A 25,568-nucleotide genomic window follows, 5' to 3' on the forward strand; every position below is an offset into this window, starting at 1 on the left:
CTAAAATCTTCGTGCTCCACAATTAGGTTTTTTGAATCAGTGTTCTGCTTCGCACAGGGCTCATCTGCTCTGACCTGAACTACATGGGTGAAATTAGTTATTCCCACTTGGCCCCAGCAAAAATCATTTGGGCCTCTATTTCTACCTGTCAGAGTCAACACACACACACGCACACACACTCTGCACTGCGTACAGGAAACTGTTTCAAGTGCAGGATCAGACCTAAGAGACCAACGTCTCTGCATGGCAGCAATAAACACGACAGTCTGTAAACCTCATGTAGAAAGCAGCTCCCAAATGTGACAAATCCATCCTCCGCCAGCTTCCCCCCTTCACTTCAACACACCCACACCCTGAGCCAGCACAACCCCTCACCACCACCGCCCCCACCACCATCCCCGCCCCTCCCCTGGGCCCCCTTCAGCCGGCTGCATGTCTCTGGAGGTCGCTTCTGACGTCAGCAGCTCGACTGGGCAGAGTGCCAGCTCTGTGGGCCCTTGATGGATGCGGTTGGTCTGAGAAACAGTCCGCTGTGTGTGGAGCGCACGGCACAGACTCAACTCGGCCCGCTCAAACACATCTAATGACCCGTAAACACCCGACAAGCCCGTTCCCTCTCCCTTTCGTCTGTCTATCACACACACACACACGCACACATGCATGCACACACACACACATACAAACAAACACACACACACACACACACACACACACACACACACACACACACACACACACACACACACACACACACACTGACGATTAAAGGAAACACGTGAAGATGAGTGATTTGTACTGCAAATGGCTGGGATAATAAATGGAACCCACAGAGTTACACTCTGCCTTGGCTCTGGTTATCCTTTGGTCTTTAAGAGAAAAGGTTTTAGTTTTTCAGAGCAATAAAAGCAAACGACTGACGTGGCTGCAGATATTCATGGCAGCCTGTATTTGTGGTTGACTCCTCGGGAACTCGTATGGGATTATGTGAGCTAAAAAGTACAAACATTTAACCAAAGTAAAATATTACAGAAATTACAACTGTGCGTCAATATACTGAAATCCGCTGATCCAATCATTATGTCACAGTGATCCGGAGAGCAACAGCATGTGTGTGTGTGTGTGTTTCCATGTTTGTCCCTGTGTGTGTGTGTGTGTGTGTGTGTGTGTGTGTGTGTGTGTGGAAGTGGGTATACCTGCAGGCCTGCTGCTGGTCTTCCTCTTCAGCCATCTGTCCAACGTCTCTGCACTCACACTCTCCAACACAAAGTCGTCCAGCATCTGCGGGTGCAGCGAGAGGTAGGCCTTCACTTTCTCATCTGTCAAGCCTGAAGAGCACAGGAACAAAAATGTCTTTTAGTTCATGCACAGCATAACTTTATCCATGACTAAGCAAAGTGTAAGAATAAAAAAAAAAAAAAATAGAAATTAAAAATGACGCTGGGAGATGTTGCACAAAATCATGGAAATAGTAGAAAAGTGTGGAGGAGAGAAACGTAAGATATAAGAGGATGGAAATAACGTCTCAGTCTGGCCCACAGTGTTCCCGACAGCCACCCAAACAAATCCACAGGCTAGAAGCAGCGGAAGGTCATCTCTCTTTTGCTTGACTGTGAGGTGAGTGCGGCAGCAGCGCCTATTTTCCGGCTAAAGCTCTCAGATAGCTGGGCTAGCTCACTTATGTTTACTGTAAAGCTGTGTCTCCAGGGATAGGAGCCCCCAACAGAGGCAGCAGGATAAAGGAGGACTCGATTGTGCTTAATAGGCAATTAGGTTCTTGAGAGCTCGCTAAGTGCTGCTGTTTACTGTCTTTGTTGTCAGGGAAAAAAGCCATTTGCCAGACCATCGTTGAGGGAAAGTTGTTTTTAATATACCCGCTGGCGTCTGAGAGGCCGTCATGATGCACTAGGAAACCATCATGTTTAGGTCACCCGCGCAAAATGGAGTGTGTGTCTAAAACAAAGACTAAATCCAGCCGTGAGACGTCATCTCACCATGGGACCGTGAACTCAACACTCACATATGACACAACCAAAAGTGATGATTCCTAAATAAGGAAAAACAAATCCTATGGCAGTGCTGAATTTACATTTTATGATATGCTCCACAGGACTGATATCTGTTATCAGACAACAGTAGAAAAGAGGGCCGCTGCATTCAGACAGCCCTGATCATTTTACTGCTTTCTCACGAAACGTCTGGTTATCAGCAGCATCTGTGTAGACTCCCTTCAACTATGAATCACAGGAGGACATGCAGCTGGAAGGCATGTGTTCTGCTGTCAGACACACACACGGCATGAAAATATTACTAAGTGGGGCGTCTGTCTGAAATCCTCTATATCAGGGTAGAGAATGGCTGCAGACGCTTGTGGACAAAAACACAAGTACATGAAGGGTGGCACAGACTGGACTGTTGTGCCAGATGACAAAATAAAACCAGCTGCAAGAGATACAAATATCCACTTCTTCGCTGCAGGTAACCTGATGGACGTCAATGAAACATGTTTAAAACCTGCATTTAAGGAAGAACTTTTACTTATTTGAATTTAATTTGAGAATCAAAGTGCTCCTGACTTCGGTAAACAGTCAGCAGCTACCTACGACCTTTGATTTATTCCCCCAGAACAAATAATTTGATCTTCAGTTGCGATGGATCATCTGCTTAGTGTGCGCATATATATGTGTGTGTGTGTGTGTGTGTGTGTGGCTCGAGCAGGCTTGTGGTTGCAGGCAAATAAGGCAAACAGAGGTGGGGGTAAGTTTGGGGGGTGGAGGACGCTGCGGTCTGACGCTGTCCAGACACGAGACACAGCTCTTCAGGAGCGGAACGCCTCACGAGACTCCTGGCCAGCTCTGACGCACATCGGCAGAATACGGCTTAATAAATGAGAGAAAGTTAAGGGGGGTTGAGGGGAGCTGCAGGGGACAGAAAGACACGCAGAGAGGAGTAAAATGGGAGCACTGCAAAAGACCCTTACGACTTTGTCCTATCTGACACACAAAGAAGGCACTGTGATTAGTGACACCACAAAAAAAAGAAAACACAAGGAGGCTGTGTGAATTTATGAATACAAGATTTGTGTCGATGGGCTCTAAAAATTATTTAGCAATCATATGTGTGCACATGAACAAAAATAGTCAAATGTCCTATTTCCATGGGGCAAAAACAAACGGCAGTGATAAGAATTTTGCAGGGGGCATATAATGGTTCATAAAACGGTGTCCTGGGTACATCCTTGTGCTTAAAATTGCGAGCCCACACCAGAAAAACTGTGGAAAAGGGGAGTTTGTGAGGCCTCATTGGCAAAGAAAGAGATCTCTGAATCCTAACTCAACGCTTAACCTAAATGAAAGTACAATTAAATTCAATGTTTTTATTCATATCATAAAGAGTGGGGAGCATAATATAATATATCTGTCAACTAATCCGCATCAAGCTTGTAATTTCTTATAGGAAAAGGCCATTCTCTGTATTTTTCTTATTGTCAACAAGTCACATGAAAAGACCAAATGTGTTAGTCTCTCAGTACTTTCCGATTTCCCCAGCCCATCTCTGGCTGTCAGCTCCGAGCTCATTTGTTCCTACTGAAAACATAAATGAAAAAACAGGTTATGAATATGTGCTATTTTTTTTTTTTTTTAAAACAAAAAAAGGCAAAATAATTTCCCAAACAGCAGGGTACTATAGTTTTATATCAAACATTACTAAAACAGAAGTAAATAGTGCATTTGTTGGGGACTATTTTCAGCTGTGGATTAATACACATTTGGTGCTTTGGTGATCATTTCGGCCACTAAGACGGTGTTTCTGGGATTGATTCAAAATAAACTGCAGTGCCCATGTTCATCATAATGAAGGAACATGTCAGCCAGTGCGGCTCTGCGATGTGTATTTATTAGTTTTTGGTCGACAACGGAGCTCTACTAAGCAGAGCAATAACCTGGATCAGGCTTTGGTTAAACACACACTACTTCTTACTGGGATTACTTCATTGTTTCTTTTGGTCTTTTCGTGGTATGTGTGACTATCTCCAGACTTATCCAATCAAAGCTATGTTATCTTGATGCATTAATGAAATGCTTACAGGGAAGACATATGACAATGTAATACAATAATATGATGTATTAACGGAAGGCAGTGCACATGACAGGAAAGACTTCAAGGGTCGACTTCCTCTAAATGGGAGAGCAAAGATGTTTGAAAATGTCAAATCAAAGTTACATAATTTTGACATTTTGTTGAAATAATTAAAAAATCTCTTTCAGTGAATGACTAATGAATCTGCTCTAAGCACCACAGTTAGTTCAGGTGAACTCCAGAGGTGGCATCTTGACCCATTAAATGCATTTATCTGTATTAGTTTAGAAAAAAAAAATGTAAATGTCGTCAATCTCTATTAAAGTGCTCTGGAAAAAGAAGCCAGAGGAATGACTGGTTTGATCTGACAGCCACTATATTACGGCATGATGGTGATTGATGGCACTTTTTTTCTGAACATTCCTGCAACTTTCTGCCGACCTTACAGGCTTTCCCTCTGATTTCCTCTGAAGTCTTTAGAGCCGCAGCTCAACCTAATGCGACCGCAGTGACACTCAGAGCTGTGGGATATGCGTCAGTGTCCCAAGCCTGCGACTACGGCGGCTAATCAAAGGTGCAGCCAGATCTGTCCCACATGCTGTGGTCCAGAATGGTTAACCCCACTGGGAACCACATGTGCTCACTCAATCAGGAGAGGGAGCGAGAAACTGCTGTGGTACAAGCAACGGCTTGGTTGCTAGTTTGACCAGGGCTTTTTGCTTTTATTTTGTAAAACCCCAGTGATATTTTCCTTCCCACTGGGGCCAACACTGCTGAAGACAATGGCGTCATGAAGATAAGATAAAAATATTTTTCAGTTGTTTCTAACAGATACAATGATAAAGAAAGACAAACCAAAATCTAACAGGTTGTTTTTTTTAAGAATCTTTATATCAAAAAAGAAAAAACTCTTGCTTCAGTCCATGAACTTTCTGCCAGCGCAGGTCTTCAGTGTTACGACATTAAATTGACTGTATATTGTAGACTGCGCAATGGCTGTGGCAGGGCATTACTGCCATTTACTCAGTGGTAAAAGAACTATTCATATCTTGTACTAAGCAAAATCACTAGAGCCTTGCTGTAAAAACACTCTGTTAAAATCATAATGAAGTGACAGTACAAAAAAAACATCTACTTAAAGTATCAAAAATAAAAGTTCTCGCACTGCAGAAAAATGTCCCCTGTGACTGATATGTTATTATACATGACACTGTTAAGACTGTGAGCACCGATGCATCCATGCATGATTTCACTGTTGTTGGTGGAGATGGAGCTGGTTTAGTAAAGTGGTTCCCAACCTCCGGGTCAGGCCCCCTTCATAGGTTTGTAAGATAAATCTGGAGGGTAGTGAGAGGATTAATGGGGTAGGAATGAAGAAAAAATTATCTCTCATCTTTGCTCCTTTTTTTGTGAAATATTGCACCTTTAAACTCTTTTTTTACATGGAGCCATCTGGGATTTTAAAGGGGAAAGCAGCTCTGATGACGTCTGAGTCGTGACTAGACACTGCTTTTTTTGGTCACAAACCGAAATTGTTGGAAACTACTGGTTTAGCCTTTAACAACGTTTTGTATTTGATACATGTATAAAGTTTTTTTTATATAAAATCTTGATTTACTGTCAGATAGATGCAGTGGAGTAGAAATATAGCATAAAATAGAAATACTCAAGTAAAGTAAAAGTAACTTCAAATTGTACTTACATACAGTGCTTGAGTAAATGTACTTATTTACTTCCGACCTCTGTGCTGAAATGACTTTAAGTGAAATGAAGTCGCTTGTTCAGACCGATGTATAGGTGGGAAGTAGTTTGTTGTGCAGCATGTTTATGAGTGGCTGAAGCCCAGTTGGCAGAGATTTTGGTGCCTGACTCAGACTTGGGCTTCCTGTGTAAAAACTGAAGCCTGAGTTCATGCAGTGAGGTATTGTTGCATAACACTTATCTTGACTATAGCACACCACACCCTGGGACTGGGAAAGGAAGGCCAAACCAGTCTCAGTCTGGGTCTCTCAATATGAACACGCTCCCGTTTGACGGGGAAATGCGCCTACAGACAGTACAGGCCACCAGCTTGTGCTACTAATATGGAAATTCAGGCATCAAAACCACCTGAAAAAGTGTCAAAATAGTAAATTCTCAGGAGTTACAATTCAAGTTTATGAGCATTTTTTATTAAGGAAATCAATTAGGCATGCTCTGATTTTATATGGAAAAGTAAATGGCTTGTAGAGATGCTGTAAACTGTTAAGTAATTCACTCCATCGTATAATAAAATGTGCTATGATAAATATTTTTTTATGCTTTGTATTAGTACAATGACTTTAAAGTGTTGAAACAAGCATCAGAGTTGAAACTTGAAACTGAGTCAGTTGTGGTGATAGATCACATATGAGTCACGAGTCATAATAAGACACTTTTCAGGTCAACATTTATCAATGGCACACAGGAGGAAAAGCCGTAGAGTATTTCTGACTCTACATCTCTTTATGAGAAGAAAAGAAACCACCACGAAGCAAGGCCTCGTTTCTCTCTCTGTATCCACAAGTCTGTTCTTATTTTACCATTAACATTGTGTTTGATTTACGCTTGCACAACACTGCACTTCATGTCGTCCCTTCAGTCTTCATCTGATAGCCGAGGCACAGAGATTGATGATTGCAGTAGACATCTTCAACCACTGATCAGCTTCCTCTTTTACTTCTTTTTAAGTCAAAGGGTATATTTTAGGTCTATTTTAAAATCTGAATTTCTCAACATGAGCGTCAGTGATGAGAGTAACCTCACCCACATATCACAAGCTTCTTACCTAAAGCAGTGCAATCAGTACCTCACTGTCATTTAGGGGAAATTACCATTTTTATCATTAATTGTTAAATATCAAATTCTGTTTTTGATTAAGTGAATAATCATTTTGTCTGTAAAATGGCAGAAAAATGTGGGAAAAAAAACATATCATTTCCGGAAAACCGATGTGATGTCACATGGTTTGATTTTCAACCTCCAGTGTTTGAAGTTCTCATCTTGTAGCGGCGATGTACAGGTGTACACCGGGACACCGTGACATCATAGTTGGGCATGTTTACAGGTGGGACAGATTCAACATCAGTGATGCTGGGTGTGGTCAGTCTCGTGTTAAATTAATCTTTAATATTATATCTAATAAAAGTAATCTTCTAAAGTTTTAGCGCAGAAAAATGTTTGGTATGGAAAATGTGAGCAGTTCATGAGCTAGCCACAAAGTTGAACACATTTCCGAAACTATTTGCCCTGAATTCAGGTTAACTCAGGTAAAACTCTTTGCCAAGACATTCCATAAATACTAGTTGGCTGTTTTGAGGTGTGAAGGCACACATGGTTAAATTTAAGGTTGGAAATGGTTTGGCAGGTGAAGCTTGTTTGGTGCAACAGACATTACACCACCTGGGTGTACAGGCTGTTTAACAAGGCTGCTCAGCTGAGAGAACGTTGATGAGGCATTGACTCAGTTGGCAGGAAGGTGGTTACTGTAGCCGAGGGTGAGGTGTGACTTCATTTGACCAGTAGTGTACTTTTTTTTTTTTTTTGAAATACTGCAGGAATTGGATAAAAGCTGAAGCTCTATGAAATAATATGATGATTGGTTGAATTGTTAAATTTTTGCTATGTAGGTTTGCAAATTCCTGGAGGGACTGCAAAAGGAAAGTATTTCTTTTATCAGAAACAATAAGCTCACACGCACAGATAAAGAGATTGAAGAGCTGTTACTAAGACAACAACCAGCCCCACCCATCTCCATCATTCATTTCTATTTCCAATAAAACAGTTAGCTATCATGTGTAACAGTGCCGTAACAGAGGTGAACGTGTCTCCGGCGCTCCTGCCAGACGATGTCGAGCGGCACTGTCAACAGCAGAGGCCGACCCCGGCAGTGCCGATGTTTAGTGAGCAAGATGTTCCTCCTCTGCAACACATAGATGAAAAATGCACATGAGAGAAAAAGGGAAAAGACCACTTCTCTAGAAGCGCACTCCTTCTGGCAGAGAGTCAAGGGTAAGCTGCCAAGGTACTACTTTTCACTCTCCTGACATGAGGCTGAGGCAGGAAAGGGGGGTGTGAGGGGAGGGAGGGGGTTGCTGCAGGGTGCGTGCGTCAGCAGGTCCGCCTGGGACTCCCTTGCCAGGAGGTGGGAAGAGCATGTGGTTCTTATCTTATCTATGGGAGGGCTGGAGCACAGCGTCCAAGACTGACATTCAGTGAGCGGCAAAGAGGGGGAAAAAGAGCGAACACTGAAGATGAAAACGCTTTGACTCCTCTCCCACTGCTCACCTCATTTATTCATTGAGCCTGTGCCCGTGAAACTGGCTGTTTGTGTGTGTGTGTGTGTGTGTATGCAGGTGAACACTACACACACATATAGGTTCATACACTCCCCCCTCCCAAATTCCACAGGAGCCATGGGTGAGGTGACCGGTGTGGCTAAATCAATACACAGGTCAGTGAAAAAGTGACAAATTAAGAAAACGCTGTTTCACCCTGGACTTTAACTGCAGTCCCATCACTTCCAGAGACACGCCCCCACATGGCAAAAACAAACAGCGCTGCACAAACATGCAAGCTCACACCTCTCTCACACACACATACACGCAGTGCAAGAGAGAGGGAGCGATTTCCATGGAAATGTAATTTGCATTATTTCCACCTCCATGGTCCAGGTCATAGACGTAAAGGGTAAGGGCTATAAATGGCAAACTGAGATGTAGATAAGGCATGTCCCTTGATCCACAGCCGAATAGTGTGGTCACAGGCGAGCAGCAACGCTCTAACTGCAGTTACAGACACACTGCAGGTCAACCTTCAGCTCAAAACTTTCTTGTGCTTTCCCCTCACTGAGAGGAAACTGAACGACAGCCAGAGGTGGAGGATCACGCAGCCTACAACACTGCTAACAGTAAAGCTGGAGTCGCTGCCTCAGAATCAGCATCTTAACCGAACCGGTGATTTGATGTAGCGCTGCATCTGGCCCCCCCCCACTCCTTTGACCCCCCCTCTTTCTTCCCCAGAGCCACATCAGTTATCAGGGGTCATGTTCCCCGCTCCACATCTGGACTGATGCTGAACTCTGCAGTCGCTCTGCAGAGGGCCCAGTTGGGACCCGGTAATGAGAACCACAGATTCCTTGCGTCTTCTCCAGTGCCGTGTTCTTTTATGAGCCCTGACACGAGGACAAGTTGTAAAGAAATCTACATGCATGTGGCCTTTTCCCATCCCCTCAGATACCAACCCACGACAAGCCGACGAGGGGTCAACGGACGCCTTGAGGAGAATGTCATCTGTTTCCCCACTCAGATCGTGCACTGTGCCCTGGCGCTGATCCAGTCCTGCACAGATCTTCATATAAAAAATTTTTAAAAAAGGGTTCAAACCGCAAACAAGCTAATTTTCTTTGGCTAGAATTTCCTGAGAGTTTAAATAAATACTGAAGACAAATCACAAAGAGAAACTATTTGGCATGTGCTCAGCCCAGTCTGGAATTATTTAGCCATTCAAATTTCAATCAGGCTTTAATTTTCATATGGCAGTCATATCAGGTGCTTTATGTATTTACATATTCTGTGACAGTGCTGAGAGAAATCCTCGCTGTGAGAAAGAAGGCATGCGGTGGGACAGGAAATGTCCAGCGTGAGCACTTCCTGCCTGACAATGCAGCCTTCTTCACTGAGTTAAGCAATTCGTCGACAACCAATTGGGTTTGAAAATGCCTGAGAGATCACATTAAGGGTGACCCAGACTGACCTCCGATACTGACCAGAACTATCCAGCAACAATGCACACAAACACGCGCATGCATATTTATTTTCCCGCAATGTGGGGCTACAAACAGCGAAAATATCCCAGGACTAAGTCACTACTGAGAATTATATGAGCAACCAGGGAGTGAATGGGCCAACATGCTGTCTTGACAAACTGGAGTCTGTCTCTCTAGGGAGCAAATGGACTGTCCAGCAACCAGTCCAATTTCAGAAAGGACAAACAATGATAGGAGGATAAACATACCATCAGTTGCTAGAAAACAAAACCGCACTTTTTTTTTTCTTACCACAATAAAAGCCCTCCTTTACCCTCTGTTGGATACATTTAAAGTGAACTATCATATGTGTAATATTTACAGAAAGCAGTCTCAGTAAACAGAGCTGTAAAAACATACAGAGCATATAATGATGTGTATTCTAGTTGAGAAATGAATGTGTTCATGTGCTTTTATCACTGTCACAAAGCCTTGGATGAAGTATAATCAAATTATTTCCTGATCCCACACGAATCAGAGGGAAACATGCGATGAGAAGGCAAACAGTGTGTCAAGTTAATCCTATATTTAACCCAGATTAATTGACAGCTGTACAGCATTTGAAAAAAAAAAACCCGACTGAGCAGCATAAATGTGAGCAATGATACTCACACAAACACGAAACTATACTTTGTGAATGCCTTGTTTATAATTACACTCTCAAAAAATAGTATAAAACAGATGAGTATTCAGCTCATCCTACAGTGGATGTTACTTTAAGGCATTCGACTCTGACAGCCACCCACATCCACTGCTGTTTTGTAAATTCAAAAAGTTTGGAGGCTTTGTGAAATCTGAAATTCTTGTCCTTTTTTGGTCAGCGTGAGGGCAGGATACCTACATACTGTACCTCAATAATACATTCCATGACTGCAGTTTACTGCTATGTGCGTACTTTGGCATCACTCAGCATCCCAGGCCCCAAACTACTAACTTGTTATTACACGGTTGCCACTAAAGGTCACTTGAGGTGCCACTGAAACAACTGGAACCACTGACGGAATTATTCATGCGGCACACAGACAGAGTGAATTATGGAAACGCAGAATTGATAAAGTTTGGAGTTCCCACAGCAACATTACAAAGATACAACAGCAGATAAAATGGCAAAATATGGACTGTAAATTCACCACAGAGTTGCACTGACATGCAAAGGAAAAAAAAGTATTTTATAGGGAAATACGGGGGATATTTACTTTAGTGACTGAAAATTACAAATGCATTTTTTTGTATACATATGAATCTTAATTTTGTTTGTATCAATTTCTTAAAATATTGAATTTTATTTTAATATGAATAATGTTAAATTGTGAGGACATCTGCCTCTGATGTTTATTATCAAAAAGTACAAGATAAGCAAAAGAGTTGAAATAAGAGCCAAACTGAATAGGGCATTACTAGGACACTAAATATGTATCACAGCTATTGAATAAGATATACTTTTATTATATATTATATTAATAATAACATTAGTTATATGAATTTATAGGAGAGTATAATAATATACTAATTTAAATGGGAATATTAACCTAACCTGTTCTTCAGTCATATTTTAAAGATATATTCCTCTTAAGGAATAAACTGTATTTACACTTTCTATCCTCACTCCGGCTCCTGCTGTTCAGACTTCGCTTCGCTCTCTGATGACATGTCTTGTTGCAGCACTGCTGACAGACCGGACCAGCTCAGATCCGAGACGGGTATCCACGAACCCGATCTATATTGTGTTAAAAACTGAAAAAGATTAAAAAGAGAGACGCACTCTACATTTTACGCATTGCATGTCCTGCCTGGTCCCCCACCAATGAAGTCCCCACCCATCTAGATCAGCTATCAATCGGTCATTCATAAAGTTGAGTAGACAAACGGGCAAATAACGTCCGCCTGCAGGACCAGCAGAAATAATGCATCCAAAATATGCCCATGTTTTTGCGATTTACTCCCCTGTTTCTGAAAGTCAACGCGGTCTATATTTTTGCATAAATTTCAGCTATGATTTTTCTTTTAAACTCTGTAAGTGTTAGTCAAAAATACCTACTTGCACCCAGGAAACAGTCCGTTAACCTTCTGAAACAGCTTGTTGAAGACGGACCATCTTCCATGTCGGATTGTGAGCGCAAGAGGAGAGAGGAGCCACGGAGAAAAGTGCGCCTCTGCAGCTGCAACTTGGTGCGTCTGGGCAAAAAGCAAAACTATTCCAGGACGCGCTGAGGTGATGGTGTCCTCAATGCTTGAGGCTGTGCACGGTTTTAGGAAGGGCAAGAAGAGCAGTGTGCTGCCCCCACCCCCCCACCACCAGCGCTATAACCCAGCACCGCTGGCCGAGGTGTAGCTACAGTCGGTCCGCCTCCTCGGCGTGGTGGCTCCGCTGTGGATGTGCAGCAGCAGACTGGAGGAGCAGAGACGACGACGCATAGACACAGAGAAATGGGAGTAAACACACACACATACACACACGGGGAGAGAGGGTGAGACAGGAGCGCGCCAATGTCAAGTCAGACGCAACAATAAAGCAAGACTTCCTCTATAATTTTCAAAATAAAAGACCCCCCAAATGGCGAAAGCAGTGTAAAATGTCTTGTAAGAATTACTGAAAAGAATATAATAAAAAAAATGATATCAAGAACTTAAGTAGATTAGACAACATTTTTCAAGAATTTTCTTCAGTGAATCATTCGCACAGCTCTGAGGCCGGTGGCTGACTGGCTTAAGCTATGCATATTTGTAATGTGAGGTATTAAGCTACTACAAACATCACAAAGACACCACAAACAGTGACAGTGCGCTTAAAATGTGCGTCACCGTCAAAGAAAATGAACAGATTATCAAAATGAATCAATAAAATTACATTCATCCAGTAATTCTTTTTTCTACAAAGCAAGACATTTATTTTAATTTGAAGGGTACTTCATCGTTGTGTCCAGTGTTTTTGCGCGTTTGACGCGTCTGGGCAGCGTACTCTTGACGCTGCTCAAGTGCTGTTCCTGTTCCTGAATTTGGCTGCGTAAAAGGGGCCGAGCCATATGCCCAGCTCTCTCCAGAGACACGCTGCCGTTTCCTGATCCACGACTCAGTGGTCAAGGAGGAGACGGCGACAACCTCCAGATTTACAGCACGGCTGGCCAAAACAATGAAGCGTCCACTTTGGCGTATACAGACTGGTAATGAACAGCACAGTGTTTTAAAGAAGCCGGGTTTAATCATCTTGCTCTTGAGCCCTTTAGCAAGGCACTGGTTCCTCCCTGCCTTTGAGGTGCCAGAGCAGACCCTGGCCACACTCTGAGCAGACAGAGAGAGTTAAAAACAGGGATCAATATGTGGAGTTAGGTTGGGTTTAACTAAGCTACATTTTATGAATGACTTGAGCCCAACAAGCACCTTCATTCAGATCAGCCTTTCATTAAAGCCTGGCAAACAGAGAACACCTACTTGTGTCAAGCACCACAATCTATCAGGTAAAAATAAATGCCAAATATTTGAAGACACACTTTCATTATGGTGCAGCATAAAGAAAAGATAATTTAATGAAACAGAAACAATGTGTGTATGTGTGAGAGAGAGCCAGCAAGCAGTCTCAACACTGATCACACCAAGGTCTATCAGTGTCTTATCTCGCTTGAGATTTTACATAAGGTTCATTTGTGTGAAGTAAAATAAGATGTGTCTTTCTGCCTTTTTTCTGAATCACTGTTGATATTTCAGCTGTTGATTTCAAATACCTGCAGAGACATGCATTTACAAAAGGAATGTATTCAATTGATTTATTTCACTAAGCCAACTCAGTTGTACATTTACATAAATTATAATTGTAAATATCGCCTTGAATGGGCATGATAAAATAAATCAATGTAGTACATTCCTTCAGCAAAGGCCTAACTCTGCAAATCACTGCAAAGACTGCACAGCTGCAGTGCAGCTGAAATATTTAGACTAGACCTGCTCACAAGAATCATGGAGGACAGTTATAATCCTATAATGATAATAATAATATCAAGTCCCATTGTGATAATAATAAAAATTATAGAATTAACCTGAAATTCAGGTCAACCAGAAGAACACTTTGCATTCTGCACTGACAATCTGGAGTAAAAAACAATGGAAGCTGAACACACAGATACACAATTATAAGAGTGATGAACAATCATTTGGCTTCTACAAATTAGAAAATGGCACAGTTAACACTGACAACCACAGAATCATCCCAGTTTCAGATTAGATGGTTCAAGTTTTCATATGTCAAAGGATTTCCTGTATCAGTTTGAGTTCTCTCTGACGTCTTCAAGGCCACACTGCACAATTTCTGCGTTAAAACCAGCCAAGGAATGCATCACCACTCATGTTTATATTTCCACTAAGAATATCCATGTAGAAAAGAGGCACATCATTCATTTACAGGACACTGGTAGAGCAAAACAATCCTGACATGGAACTAATTTTGTGCCATAAACCGACAAACTACACATAATATACAGCAAACATAAAGATCATAGTTCGGATTACTTGTACAAAATGTAAACAATTATCAACATGCATGTGAACTGTCACTGTTTAAATAACTGATCTGCCTTTTTCTTTCCATGTGAACAGTCTATGTGAAGATCCTACATCAAGTCCCAAATGAAGTGAGCTTCCCGGCTCCACAACCTTTGTAGATGTGTGCTGGTGTTATCAGCGCTCACAGGGCACCTACACAGCTCTGAGTCGGCAACATGATACAGCATAAAGTGTGCCAGACTCCCTCATGGCCACAGCATTACATACTGATCATATCGGGGGGGAAGGAGAGAGAAAGAGAGAGAGAGAGAGAGAGAGGGAGAGAGAGGTGTGGGAGCTGTGGCAGGTTACGTCAGCATTTGTGCTATCAATCACCGGCATTCCTACACTCTCGAGCAGCTGGTCCATTCAGAGGTCACGTATAACATAATGGATTCTGTCTGACACACTCTGTCGCGTTTCCTCCCATTTTAGCCCCATGAGAATAACCCTTCAGTGTAGAGACTACTTGCATTTTAAGGTAACACATCAAACAGTTATTTTCATATGCACGATGTTGATTCTTTTAAGTGTAAGAGTATTACCATAAAATATGCATCTGTTCATTTGAAACACTTATAATATTTTCTGATACCCGGGAATTTGCTGAAGCAAGAGACAAATAAATCCAGCCATTTAGGTGAAAGTAATCTTTAGATACCATTTTCATCTGAAAAATAAAACCAACTATTTCCATGGTTTTAATATTCTGAACATTGATGAGATTTTATTCTGAATTATGAAACTGATGAGGATTTATAAAGGAATTTGTAAAAGTAACAACCACAAATGAAAAAATAAACAATGAAAACATGAAAAAACACATGAGAAGAAGCTCTGAGTTGATGAAGTTCAGAGAGCTCTGTCAGCTGCTCACCTCTGTGCTTCCTCCCTGCACTTCAAGTAGCTTATGCACGGAAATTTAAACAGAAAACAAACGGTTTAAAACGTTTCCTGTAAAGTTCGTGACTGGAAGTTTATGAGCTTATGTGAGACGGTTATGGATGAGAAACTTATAGAGCAATGCGGTAGATCACAAGGGATGCCACAACTGTCTGTGACCCACCAGTGAACCCTTCAGATCCACGGCTCTCCAAAGTGGCAGAGCAGTTGCAGAATTATTACATAACGGGAAGAAACTGACCAGCTTGACCTGTCAAATTAAACCGATGTCTGTGTTTAAAATTAGTCCACTTGGTTCAAGACGGGGCTCAGCTCTAATATATTACTCCAACAGTGATACAAACGATTTAAAAAAAAAAATTAAAGACAAACATGAATTCTACTAGAACATGATGGTTATTTTATCTACACAGTAATCTGTAATTATTTTTTGCCCTTTAGCACAATTAAAAATGATGTGTATTCTATTTTAATGTGGAGTCACAGGAGTCATACTTTAGATTAATGGCTGGAAAAAAGACACAAATGCAACAGAATGATACCAGCAAATCTTGAGCTGTCAGATATTTCCTGTACTATTTTAAGTACACAAAGCGAGCTGCATTTTGCGAGGGACATGTTGTTGTGTGGCATCTCTGGTGAGTACAAGTGCAAGAATAGTTTACCAAATCGCTACTAGGACCCTGACATTTTAAGATTGTGTTGAATGAGTTTTTAATTTGAATCTGTAGTAAATATACAATATAGCAGTATGGCTTCTCCACTGATGTTAACACACTGCTGCTCCTGACATTAAACTTATGTTAAAGATGCAGTCCTGGGCAGTGGTGGAAATAATATTAACGTAATTTATAAAAGTAAAAGTAATAATACAATACTGTAAAATCTCTGCAGTTATAGTATTGGATTGTATGAACTGTTTTATCGATGCATTAATGTGACATATGACAACTCCAAATTGATTGTTTTCTTCAACCAGTCCCCAAAATTATTTAGTTCAATAAAAGGGTAATCTGATTTACTGTTGGGCACTTAATTTCTAAGAATGCATTAGATTTTACAATATCATCTTATGTTTATGTGTAAAACCTTCAATTGCAAAGCAAGAAGTAACTATAGCTATCAAATAACTGGAGTTAAATGCGCAAATCTCCCTCGAGTAGAAGTATTATGTGGAATTATACTCAAGTAAAGTAGTTAAATTTTGTACCTCAGTGCAGTACTTGAGTAAATGTACTGAAACCTACATCCTGGTTTTTGTGCTGGACTGAGGATAATGTAAAAAATACATGGTTAGATCATAGGCAGACAGACAGGTCAACAGATGGATTTTGTGATTTATCTGCGTCACAGTATCTTTTTATTTGTTTGGATACAGTTGGAATAAATGAACTAAGCACCACAAGACCCCCCCACAAAAAAACCTCAAAATGTCCGCCAGGGCTCTCTCTGGCTTGATCTGTATCAATTTGGACAGGCAGTGTGCACTCTTTTCTCTGTCAACATTATCCTGCCACTAAATCCCATATCCATCTGTGAATGGATCGCACGTGTGTTACAGGGAAATTTATGGAAATCAAAAAAAGTGATGATGAAAGACGCTGAAATCTCATCTGTCCTAATATGAGATGTGTGTGTGTGCGTGTGTGTGTGTGTGTGTGTGTGTGTGTGTGTATGTCACATGCAGTTGGTTTCTATGGCTGTTGGTGAAAGAGTAGCTTTACTATTGTCCGCCGGGGGATCAACAGCTGACTGAAGAGTGAAGTGGTCTGCAGCCATGCTTAACTGTTCTCCCCTCTCGGCTGTTTTTAGCAAACATCCTCCTGATGACTACGGCCTCTGTCTCCCAACGTAAGAGCTGCACATCTTCAGACGTGTGTGCGCTTGTTCACACACAGCTTTACCCCCTACCCCCACATTACAGACCTCATCCACTTAAGCACATTTCTCATTCAAGGCACTGTACAAGCTTCTTGCACGCTGCGTGCACACACACACACACACGCACACGCACGCACGCACACACACATGCACACACACACACACACACACACACACACATACACACACTTACGCCCCAGATGTAAGTGAAACATTTACAGATCACATGCAAGCACACGCAAACATGAACACACGGGAGCATACTTACATCTATGTAGGCACACACACACACACACACACACACACACACACACATCACATGCGGCAGACACACACCACAGAGACTTCCAGTCCCCTCCCCCCAACTGAATAGTCTGTTCTGACAATCCACAGGACAGCCGGAGCATTGACGTCAGAGGCAGGCCCATGAAAATACAGGGTCCCTGGGGGGCTGAGGGAGTTATGCACATCTTCACAGCTTGGCTTGCAACTAGTTCAACAACCAGTGAGCATATTACTGCCTCTGTTTACTCTTATTTGTTGGAAAATGCAACAATAAAAAAAAAAAGGAGCTTCACATTCACACAAAGCCTGGCATGCACAAATTTGCATGCGACTGCAATGCGGATCATCTCAAACGTGACGTCAATGGACGTCATTGCACTGTGATCCATTAGGACAAATGTGAGATAGGTGCATAATTTAGGTTAATGGAAATACAAATCAAAGCACATCATTACCTGCCCTCTGTCGTCTTAATAATTGCCATTTTGAATAACTGTTGTCAGATTGTGGTATATTAGACATACCCAGAGGAAAGGTTTGTTGCTCGCTCAGACATCCTCACGCTCCCAGGAGAAAAGATGACATCTTTGTTTATTGCTCAATGTTCTGTACCTCTTTTTGTTTTTTGTTTTTCTTCTTCTTCTTCTTCTTCTTCCTCTTCTAAGACATCATCAGGACATCAGAGCCATTAATCACATCCGCTGCTCACCTTTTCTGACATTGTCTATGGCAAATTATGTAACGTAGTTTGTTACAGACAGACAAACATTCTGCTTGTCTATCTGTAACCAAAGAGAGTTTGTGTTGCTGTGGTGTTAATGACGAGCATATGTTATATTCGTGTGCGTGACGTGTTGGTGAGGAACAGAAAAAGTACAGCTTGAGTCTCACCTCACTCATTCACACTTGTCAGATGTACACGCTCACTATTTTCATGCTGCCAGGGATCTGAAGTACTTCAGCCATTAGCTTGTAGCTTGCTAGCTAAATCATCCCTTTGTCGCTGTTGACTCACATAAAATGGTGACCACGACCACAAGGGTCAATACGAGGAAGACTGAATGGGGTAGTGGAAAGGCTTTTCTCAGCATTACATGTGTGCTGAGGTTATTCCTCGCTCTGCCTGTCTGGGTGCATATGAATTGGTGTGATGTCACCTCGGTGCATCAAAGTCTTGACTTGGCATGATCTTTACCGCATGTGGGCTGTGGAAGGTGCATCAGTCAGGTTACCTGGACAGCCACTGTCCTGGTCTGTGGCTCTAATCCAGGATAAGAACATATGAGTCCCTTAAAAAGTGATCTGACCTGGGTAGAGTGGCTAAGTGTAATATCCAAGAAGTTTAGCATTTGTGATGCCTTTGACTGCAGTGAAGAGAGGAAAGTGAGCAGAAGGAGGAGAGGTTGGTCTCACTTGACTTAACCTCTGAACCATATATGGCCCTCTTAAATCTGGAGCACTTGTTGGGATGAGGCGAAATTAATTTTCTATATAGATGGGGCGATTCTTTTGATTGCTCAACAAAAGCTTTGATGCTTTCCTCCTTGTTGCAGTCAAGTTGAATCTGGAGCAAAGTTCTCAGGAATATATTGCTGATGCGCCGTCCGTCTTCAGTGGTGCAGCTGAAATAATCCATTCTGTAGCGGCTGCTTTGTCCAGTTGCAGATGAACTGCCCTATAAGGACCATGAGGTTTAGCTGCATCTCTGACGTGCCAAGTCCTCCAGGCAGAAGTCCCATCTGAGCATCTTTTCCATGTAGTCCTAAGGCCACAGTCTGCGGCCTGCACAGATGCCATATGTAGTGACTCGGCTGTATCTTGGAGGACTTCCTTCCATGTGATAGACGTGGTGACAGGAAATTAAGAGTCCAGTGCAATGGAACCATTAAAGACAGGATGATTTTTTTTTTTTTGTCAGCATTGTCGCATCAGTGAAAGCACTGTGTAGATTACACAGTAGGGATTACATGTTGCGTCCCCAAGGGCAAGAGTCCACTAATAAAACTTGGCTCTTCAGCTGCCTATACTGCAAGAGACGCAGCACTGGCTTGTCAACAGGAAACAGGCAGATCTGGTGAAAGTTGCCTTTTATGGACTCACTGTCAGTAACAGCATGCTCAAGTAACCTGAGGAGTACGAGGGTCCTAACTTTCATTTGGGGTGGAGCTGATTCAATGAAACGCAGTCCTGTTCTGTCCATTACGGTGCATTATGTGATATAGGCTTGTGCTGTCTGCTCTGCTTCCTCTGCAGTTATCTTAGACACTTAACAATCTTGCTCCCCTTTGCAGACTGCTTCGTAGCAGGCCTCTGCACGTCCAGCATCTACAGTGTGACAAGCCTCTTGCTATGAGCTGTGTTGCTCTAACAGCACAGCATGCACGGGAGCGTGAAAACTGCAAGGGTCTCCGAAATGGCAGAGCTGGATGCCCTCCATCTCCACTACTCTCCATCTGTCAGTGGAGCTTTAAGGACAAGGTAGCTTATGATGAAATTTCACGACTAGTCATTGGTCAACATGTCGGCTGATTAGTCTGACGAACTGGTTAATGCAACCCAATTCGGTGCAGGTAATATAAATACCAGAGTCTAAGTGTCTTGGCAGTCTCATCAATACACAGTTTAATCCCTAGTAAATGAATCTGGTCAATGTTGGTGAATGATTATGTCATTTTCACTGCTCTAGCGATTCTTACTGGTTGGTCTTTGCACCCATACAGATGTGTAGCTCTGGCCATTATTTATCAACTAAAATATCAATGTAATCACCAAATTAAGTGATAACACGTTAGCATTGCTGTAGCGAAGTCTGACAGGGCAAGAGAGAAGCGGTTAGACAATCTAACAGGTTTTAGACAAGCCAGATCATCTAAACCACATATTTGGAGGTAAACCTGAGAATGAGCACAACTTAAAAGCGGTAATAATCCCTCATTACACAGGAACCTTTGGTCTAATTGTAATGTCATTATACATACATCTTGTATAGGTGAGAGACTATTGAAAAGTAGCATCAATGCACATTGACTCCAAACCACAAAATCTATTCAAAAAGAGAATATTTCAGTCCCAGTTGGATCTATGTCAGGTCAAAAATTTTGAGTTAAAATTAGATTAAAAATTTTTTACCTGACTTAGATCCGACAAGGATGGAAACATTGTCTTTTTGAATAGATTTTGTTGCCAGGAGTCAGTTTCCAGGTGTTATTTCTTTTCACTAATTGTGGTGTTATACTATTTAATTGTCTTTTGAAAAGTAAACTGGTTAGAAAGAAATGTTCACATCATTATCATAATTTGTTGCATTTCTCATAATAATTCAAATATTCCTGATAAAATTATACATACTATGTTACTACTGTAACCTGGTTATTACTGTACTGTGAGGCACCAGAAGTTTGACATCTCTGATACAGATGAATGTTTCATTTTATTAGCAGATGCTATTCTGAATAATGAATAATCTAATCCCTGCAGAGAATGTTTCACCATATCATTTCCCATTTATCTACATGGAGGTCAGAGGTCAGGGTAAACTGTAGCACCCCTGGAAGCTGATGGGTAGTCTTGTGCATCACTACAACCTGAAGCAGGTCACTCTAGACAGTGAAAAAAAAAAAAAGGGAAAAAAAGCATCCAGACATTATAGACGTAGGTTTGTAAGGCAGCACTCAGAGCAGCAGAGCGTACTCTGACTGCAAAATGAAGCATTTGTAAATTTAGAGCACTGCCAGAATTCCTCTGCCTAAATTCAGAGCATCAGACACAGTGTTAGCAGACGATGTGGAGCAGACGCCGCAAATGTACAACTGTGCTACAACTGTGGCAAATGGCGCCACGCTAAAAGGCTTGAAAAGTATGAAAGTAAAGTTCTTCGGACCTAATCTTGCTATGGCCTTTAACTCACATTATGGAGAGACTGTCCAAAAATGTGCCAGTTTTTCCTGTTTCCCTTCCTTAATTACATTTTACACCTTGATGATAGTTTTTGGATTATTAGCTCATTTGTCTGCAGAAACACTTCAAATGAGACATTTAACCAATAGGGATAAATTTAATCAGTTTTTTTTTCTGGTCAAATGTGAAAAGGCAGCGTCAAAAAGTACAAAATTTTCACAGTTGCTACAAAATATACACAAACTCTCTCCAAATGCTTGTTTATTTAAAGCATTTTTACTACATGATCGTGCTTAACAAAACTGCACTGCGGTTGATGGAGAAAATGTAATGACCCCTGATCCCTGATGAACATATTTTATTGCACATTTCAACAGTTTTAATGCAGCAGTTGACTGAAACAGTGGACGCCGTCTTCTGCTTGTCTGCCTCATGCTGACAAATTTAATGTGGCCGAATAACACCTCTAATGCTCTCAGTGGCTCACTGTGATTCAGAACCTCGAACTGCACAATTGAATTGAAAAGGAAAGAGGATTAACGTGGATAATATGGCGAGAAATAAATGAAAGAAATGTTGATAAGGTTCCTATCAATGCATGAGAGACAAAACTGAGAAGGCACGTTCAGAGAGCTCACATTGGACAGGTGGTGCAGATATGTGATGTGTAGCTGTGTGGAGCGCTGCAGTGGAGGGAACTGCAGAAAGCACATGAATCGAAAAAAAAAACAAAAAAAAAACATTTAAATAGGTGGAAAAAAAAAACGTGATGAAAGAAGTGTGCAGGGGTAGGGAGGGGGGTGGTGGGTGTATCTGCGTCAGAGCTGGAGCCAATGAAGTCAGAGATGGGGCAGGCTCGAGCAGGAGATGCTGTTACTGCCACTCACAGCACCCGCCTGGGCCTCATGTCCTCTACGTCACAGAGCTGGCACAAATTATGCCTGCCTGAACGTTTGTCACACACACTTTCACTCACACACTTTCACTCACACACACACACACACACACACCACACACACACACACACACACACACACACACACACACACACACACACACACACACACACACACAGTAAAATGTAATTTATGTGCATTACACACATATACCGCAGCATTCAATGACATTTAAATTAGCCCACCAGCAGACGTGTATTTCTATTCCCTTCAAAGTAAAACCCCAGTCAAAGATTTTACTCTGAATTCAAATTTCTGAAAATAAATTAAAAAGTAAATACATGACATACAGTCCTGAAAATGAAGGAAGACTTTTACATTCGCTCATTAAGCAAAGGTTTTCCATACATCATCCTTTGCGCCTTATGCAACATCAAGGTAATGCTAATGTATTTAAATGATTGCAGCATATATCCTGATAGCCAAATGTCTTTCTTCTGTCAGTATCAAAGGATGCATTACTAATAAAGCAGCTGGTCCGGAATTATATAATATGTTCTATTTATTCTATAGTATTACAACATTAAATAGTGTAGGATTGGCTCTGAAGGGTACTTAAATATAATTGATTCATTAGAGATTTCCCCCCCCAAAAAATGCAGATTTATTTGAGTATTCTGTAATAAAATCCTTAGAAAATAAAAAAAATAAAAAATAAGGGCATCGCTGATCAAAGAAATAGCCTTATTTCTTTCATAAATGCAGAAATCAATTCAGAAAAACATATATTTTTAAATTTTTTTGTCACGGATTCACACGGTCCAGTGTTTACACACACGCACACACACATGCATCTCTCACACATGCAAATCCTGGTTATTTAGATTAGCGGGCAGTGTTTCTGTTGGCACCACTTCTGACCTAGATTATCACATCCGTAATTCTAGAGGATGATTATGATGATGAGCATGTGGTCAGAGGTCTGTTGAGGGGTGGGGGATGGGGGGTGGGGGGTGGGGGGTGGGTTGGGGGGTGGGGGGCAAACAAAACAAACAGTGCTCATTGGCTTTGCTGACGTCACTGAGCCATGTAAAATGCTTCACTGTGCAATCTCGTAAAAACTGCAGGCAAAACGGGAGGTCAAATGTGTGCCTGCCTTCAGATGAAGACATCGTGTGTTGAGCACACACATTTATAAACACACACACACACACACACACACACACATACACACACACACACAGCTGCAATATTATATATGTAAAAATGTGAATTCTGTTGTTTCAGCTATGATCCATATTTTCTCTTTCATCAGGGAAATTTTGCTTTGCACCACAGGTCTGCCAGAGTGATGACTTTTCTCATATGATTCATATTCTGTTATTTCTTTATTTCTTCTTTTTTTTTTGTGCTTGCACTGTTTCAAAAAATTAGAGCAGCAACTGCAGCTCAGCTGGCAGCGGTCACATCCTATAGGTGATGACGCAAGCAGGAGACATGAGCCATGACCTCATCAGCTCCCCATCAAACCATCACTCTGCTCTCTACCTCTCACATACACACACACACACACACACACACACAAAGATGAGCTACTACTGGCTTTTCAAAAGGCAAACACCCTCCTTCAGTGCTCTACACTTTGCTTGTTAAACACACATGTGCTGGTCATGCTAACGCCGTCCTGGTCAAACTGAGGCCCTTTAACCGCCAAACACTCATCAGTGCTTACAGCCGAGTGATGTCACACAGCCTGTCAGAGTATATTTCTGGTGACGGTGTACAGTGTGTATACAGGGAGGCGCTGCCGACTGACTGTTTGACTCTGCTCCTTGTGCAAGCATTACACGTGGACACACCAACAGGAAATTATCTTCAACACAACAAGACTGTTTATTTTTACATTTAATGTTTGTTCCTTTTGTACACACCATATTTGATTTTTTTCATTGAACATTGCATTTTATTGTATTTCAGTGCTATTTCAACAATATGTGTAGAACACAGTGTAACAACGGAGTTGCATTGTCATCCAAAAGGTGCAAACATTGTGTTTCATGTGCGCAATGAAATGTTCTTAGGGTTAATTTCTATGAGTTGATTTTGTGCCTCATGATAGAAATGCTTTTACAAAAAAAAAAGAGAGAGAGAGAAAGACAGACGGTGAGCTCCATATTGAGCTCAAAGAATTTGGGGAGTGGTGGGGAGAGGGGGGGTCGGTAGCTGGCGGCCTGCAGCCCTCATCAGACGCCAAACAAATTCGGTATGAATCATAGGTGAGAAATATGGGTGCTGACGTACAGGCCTGTCAATCTCTCTGCTCAGCAGACATCAGGGCAGGCCAAGACGATCCTGATAATACATGGACACAATCCATACATGAACACACAGACACACTCTAGCCTCGTCGCTTACTCACACTTCAGTTTGAAACTATAACAAAATATTCATGTTCGATATTTTGCTGTAACATTTTTTACTGGTTTATTGTATTTTTTATTATAATTGTTCTATTCAAAATTGTATTGATAAGATTTAACCTTGTTCAGCACTGTCGTCAAACTGAAACTGTGAAACTGAAAACCAATAACATCTGTGTAATGTAACAACAAAGATTTCACAAAGGATTGGAATTATTTTTCTGCCATCTGTTAATTCACAGAAAAAAAACGGATAAGGAAATCTCTATTGAAATTAGAGGATCATATAAATCTATAATTTTGTGAAACCTTTCAGCAGGTATCACCAAGTCTGCAAATAATGATGATCATTTAAAAAAAAAAAAAAAGAGAAAGAAATATCTTAATTCAGTGTCACTGGTTTTCTGCACAATGGTGAATTTCCCTGATGCCGCTCCCTGCATTTCATCTTTATACTTTAGCCCCACCTAGTGTCTGTCTGTCTGTCTGTCTGTCCGTCTGTCCGTCCATCTGTCTGTCTGTCTGGAAGATCTATCATTGTCAGATTAAAGAGAGGTCAAAGGTTAACATTTTGTTTAGATATAAAAAATGTGGCAAATATGATGATGTCACGACATTTTGGATTTTTATTATCTTCTACAAATCTTTGTGTGCACTATTGTGACCTGCAATACACATTAGGACCACTAAGTGGTATTCTTGTATAAGTTGAGCTTGTTCCAAACCGTCTGCAGCTCAGGCCTCAACGACTGAAGCTGTGAGCTGCTGTACAACATTGTCTTGGGGCAGAAAGTGGATGAGAGCATGTGTGAGGATATGTGAGTGTTTGAATGCGTGTGAGGTTGTATGCGG

At 41.5% G+C, this 25,568-nt stretch overlaps 1 protein-coding gene across 4 annotated transcripts in view; it reads right to left on the reverse strand.

Moving 5' to 3' along the window:
* pde10a (phosphodiesterase 10A) overlaps positions 1 to 25,568 on the reverse strand; it is a 56,945-nt gene that overhangs the window by 25,843 nt on the left and 5,534 nt on the right. For 2 of the 4 annotated variants that reach the window (XM_056395589.1, XM_056395591.1), the window contains exons 2-3: positions 11,940 to 12,290; positions 1,194 to 1,325 (exon numbers count right to left, since the gene is read on the reverse strand). In XM_056395589.1, the coding sequence (XP_056251564.1) occupies positions 1,194 to 1,325; positions 11,940 to 12,003 (196 nt within the window). In that variant the 5' untranslated portion in view covers positions 12,004 to 12,290. Of the gene's footprint in view, positions 1 to 1,193; positions 1,326 to 11,939; positions 12,442 to 25,568 lie in introns of those variants that run through there. The other 2 variants (XM_056395590.1, XM_056395588.1) reach the window with 2 other exon arrangements.

The sequence above is a fragment of the Seriola aureovittata genome, chromosome 14, assembly GCF_021018895.1.
Source record: "Seriola aureovittata isolate HTS-2021-v1 ecotype China chromosome 14, ASM2101889v1, whole genome shotgun sequence".
Lineage (NCBI taxonomy): Eukaryota > Metazoa > Chordata > Actinopteri > Carangiformes > Carangidae > Seriola > Seriola aureovittata.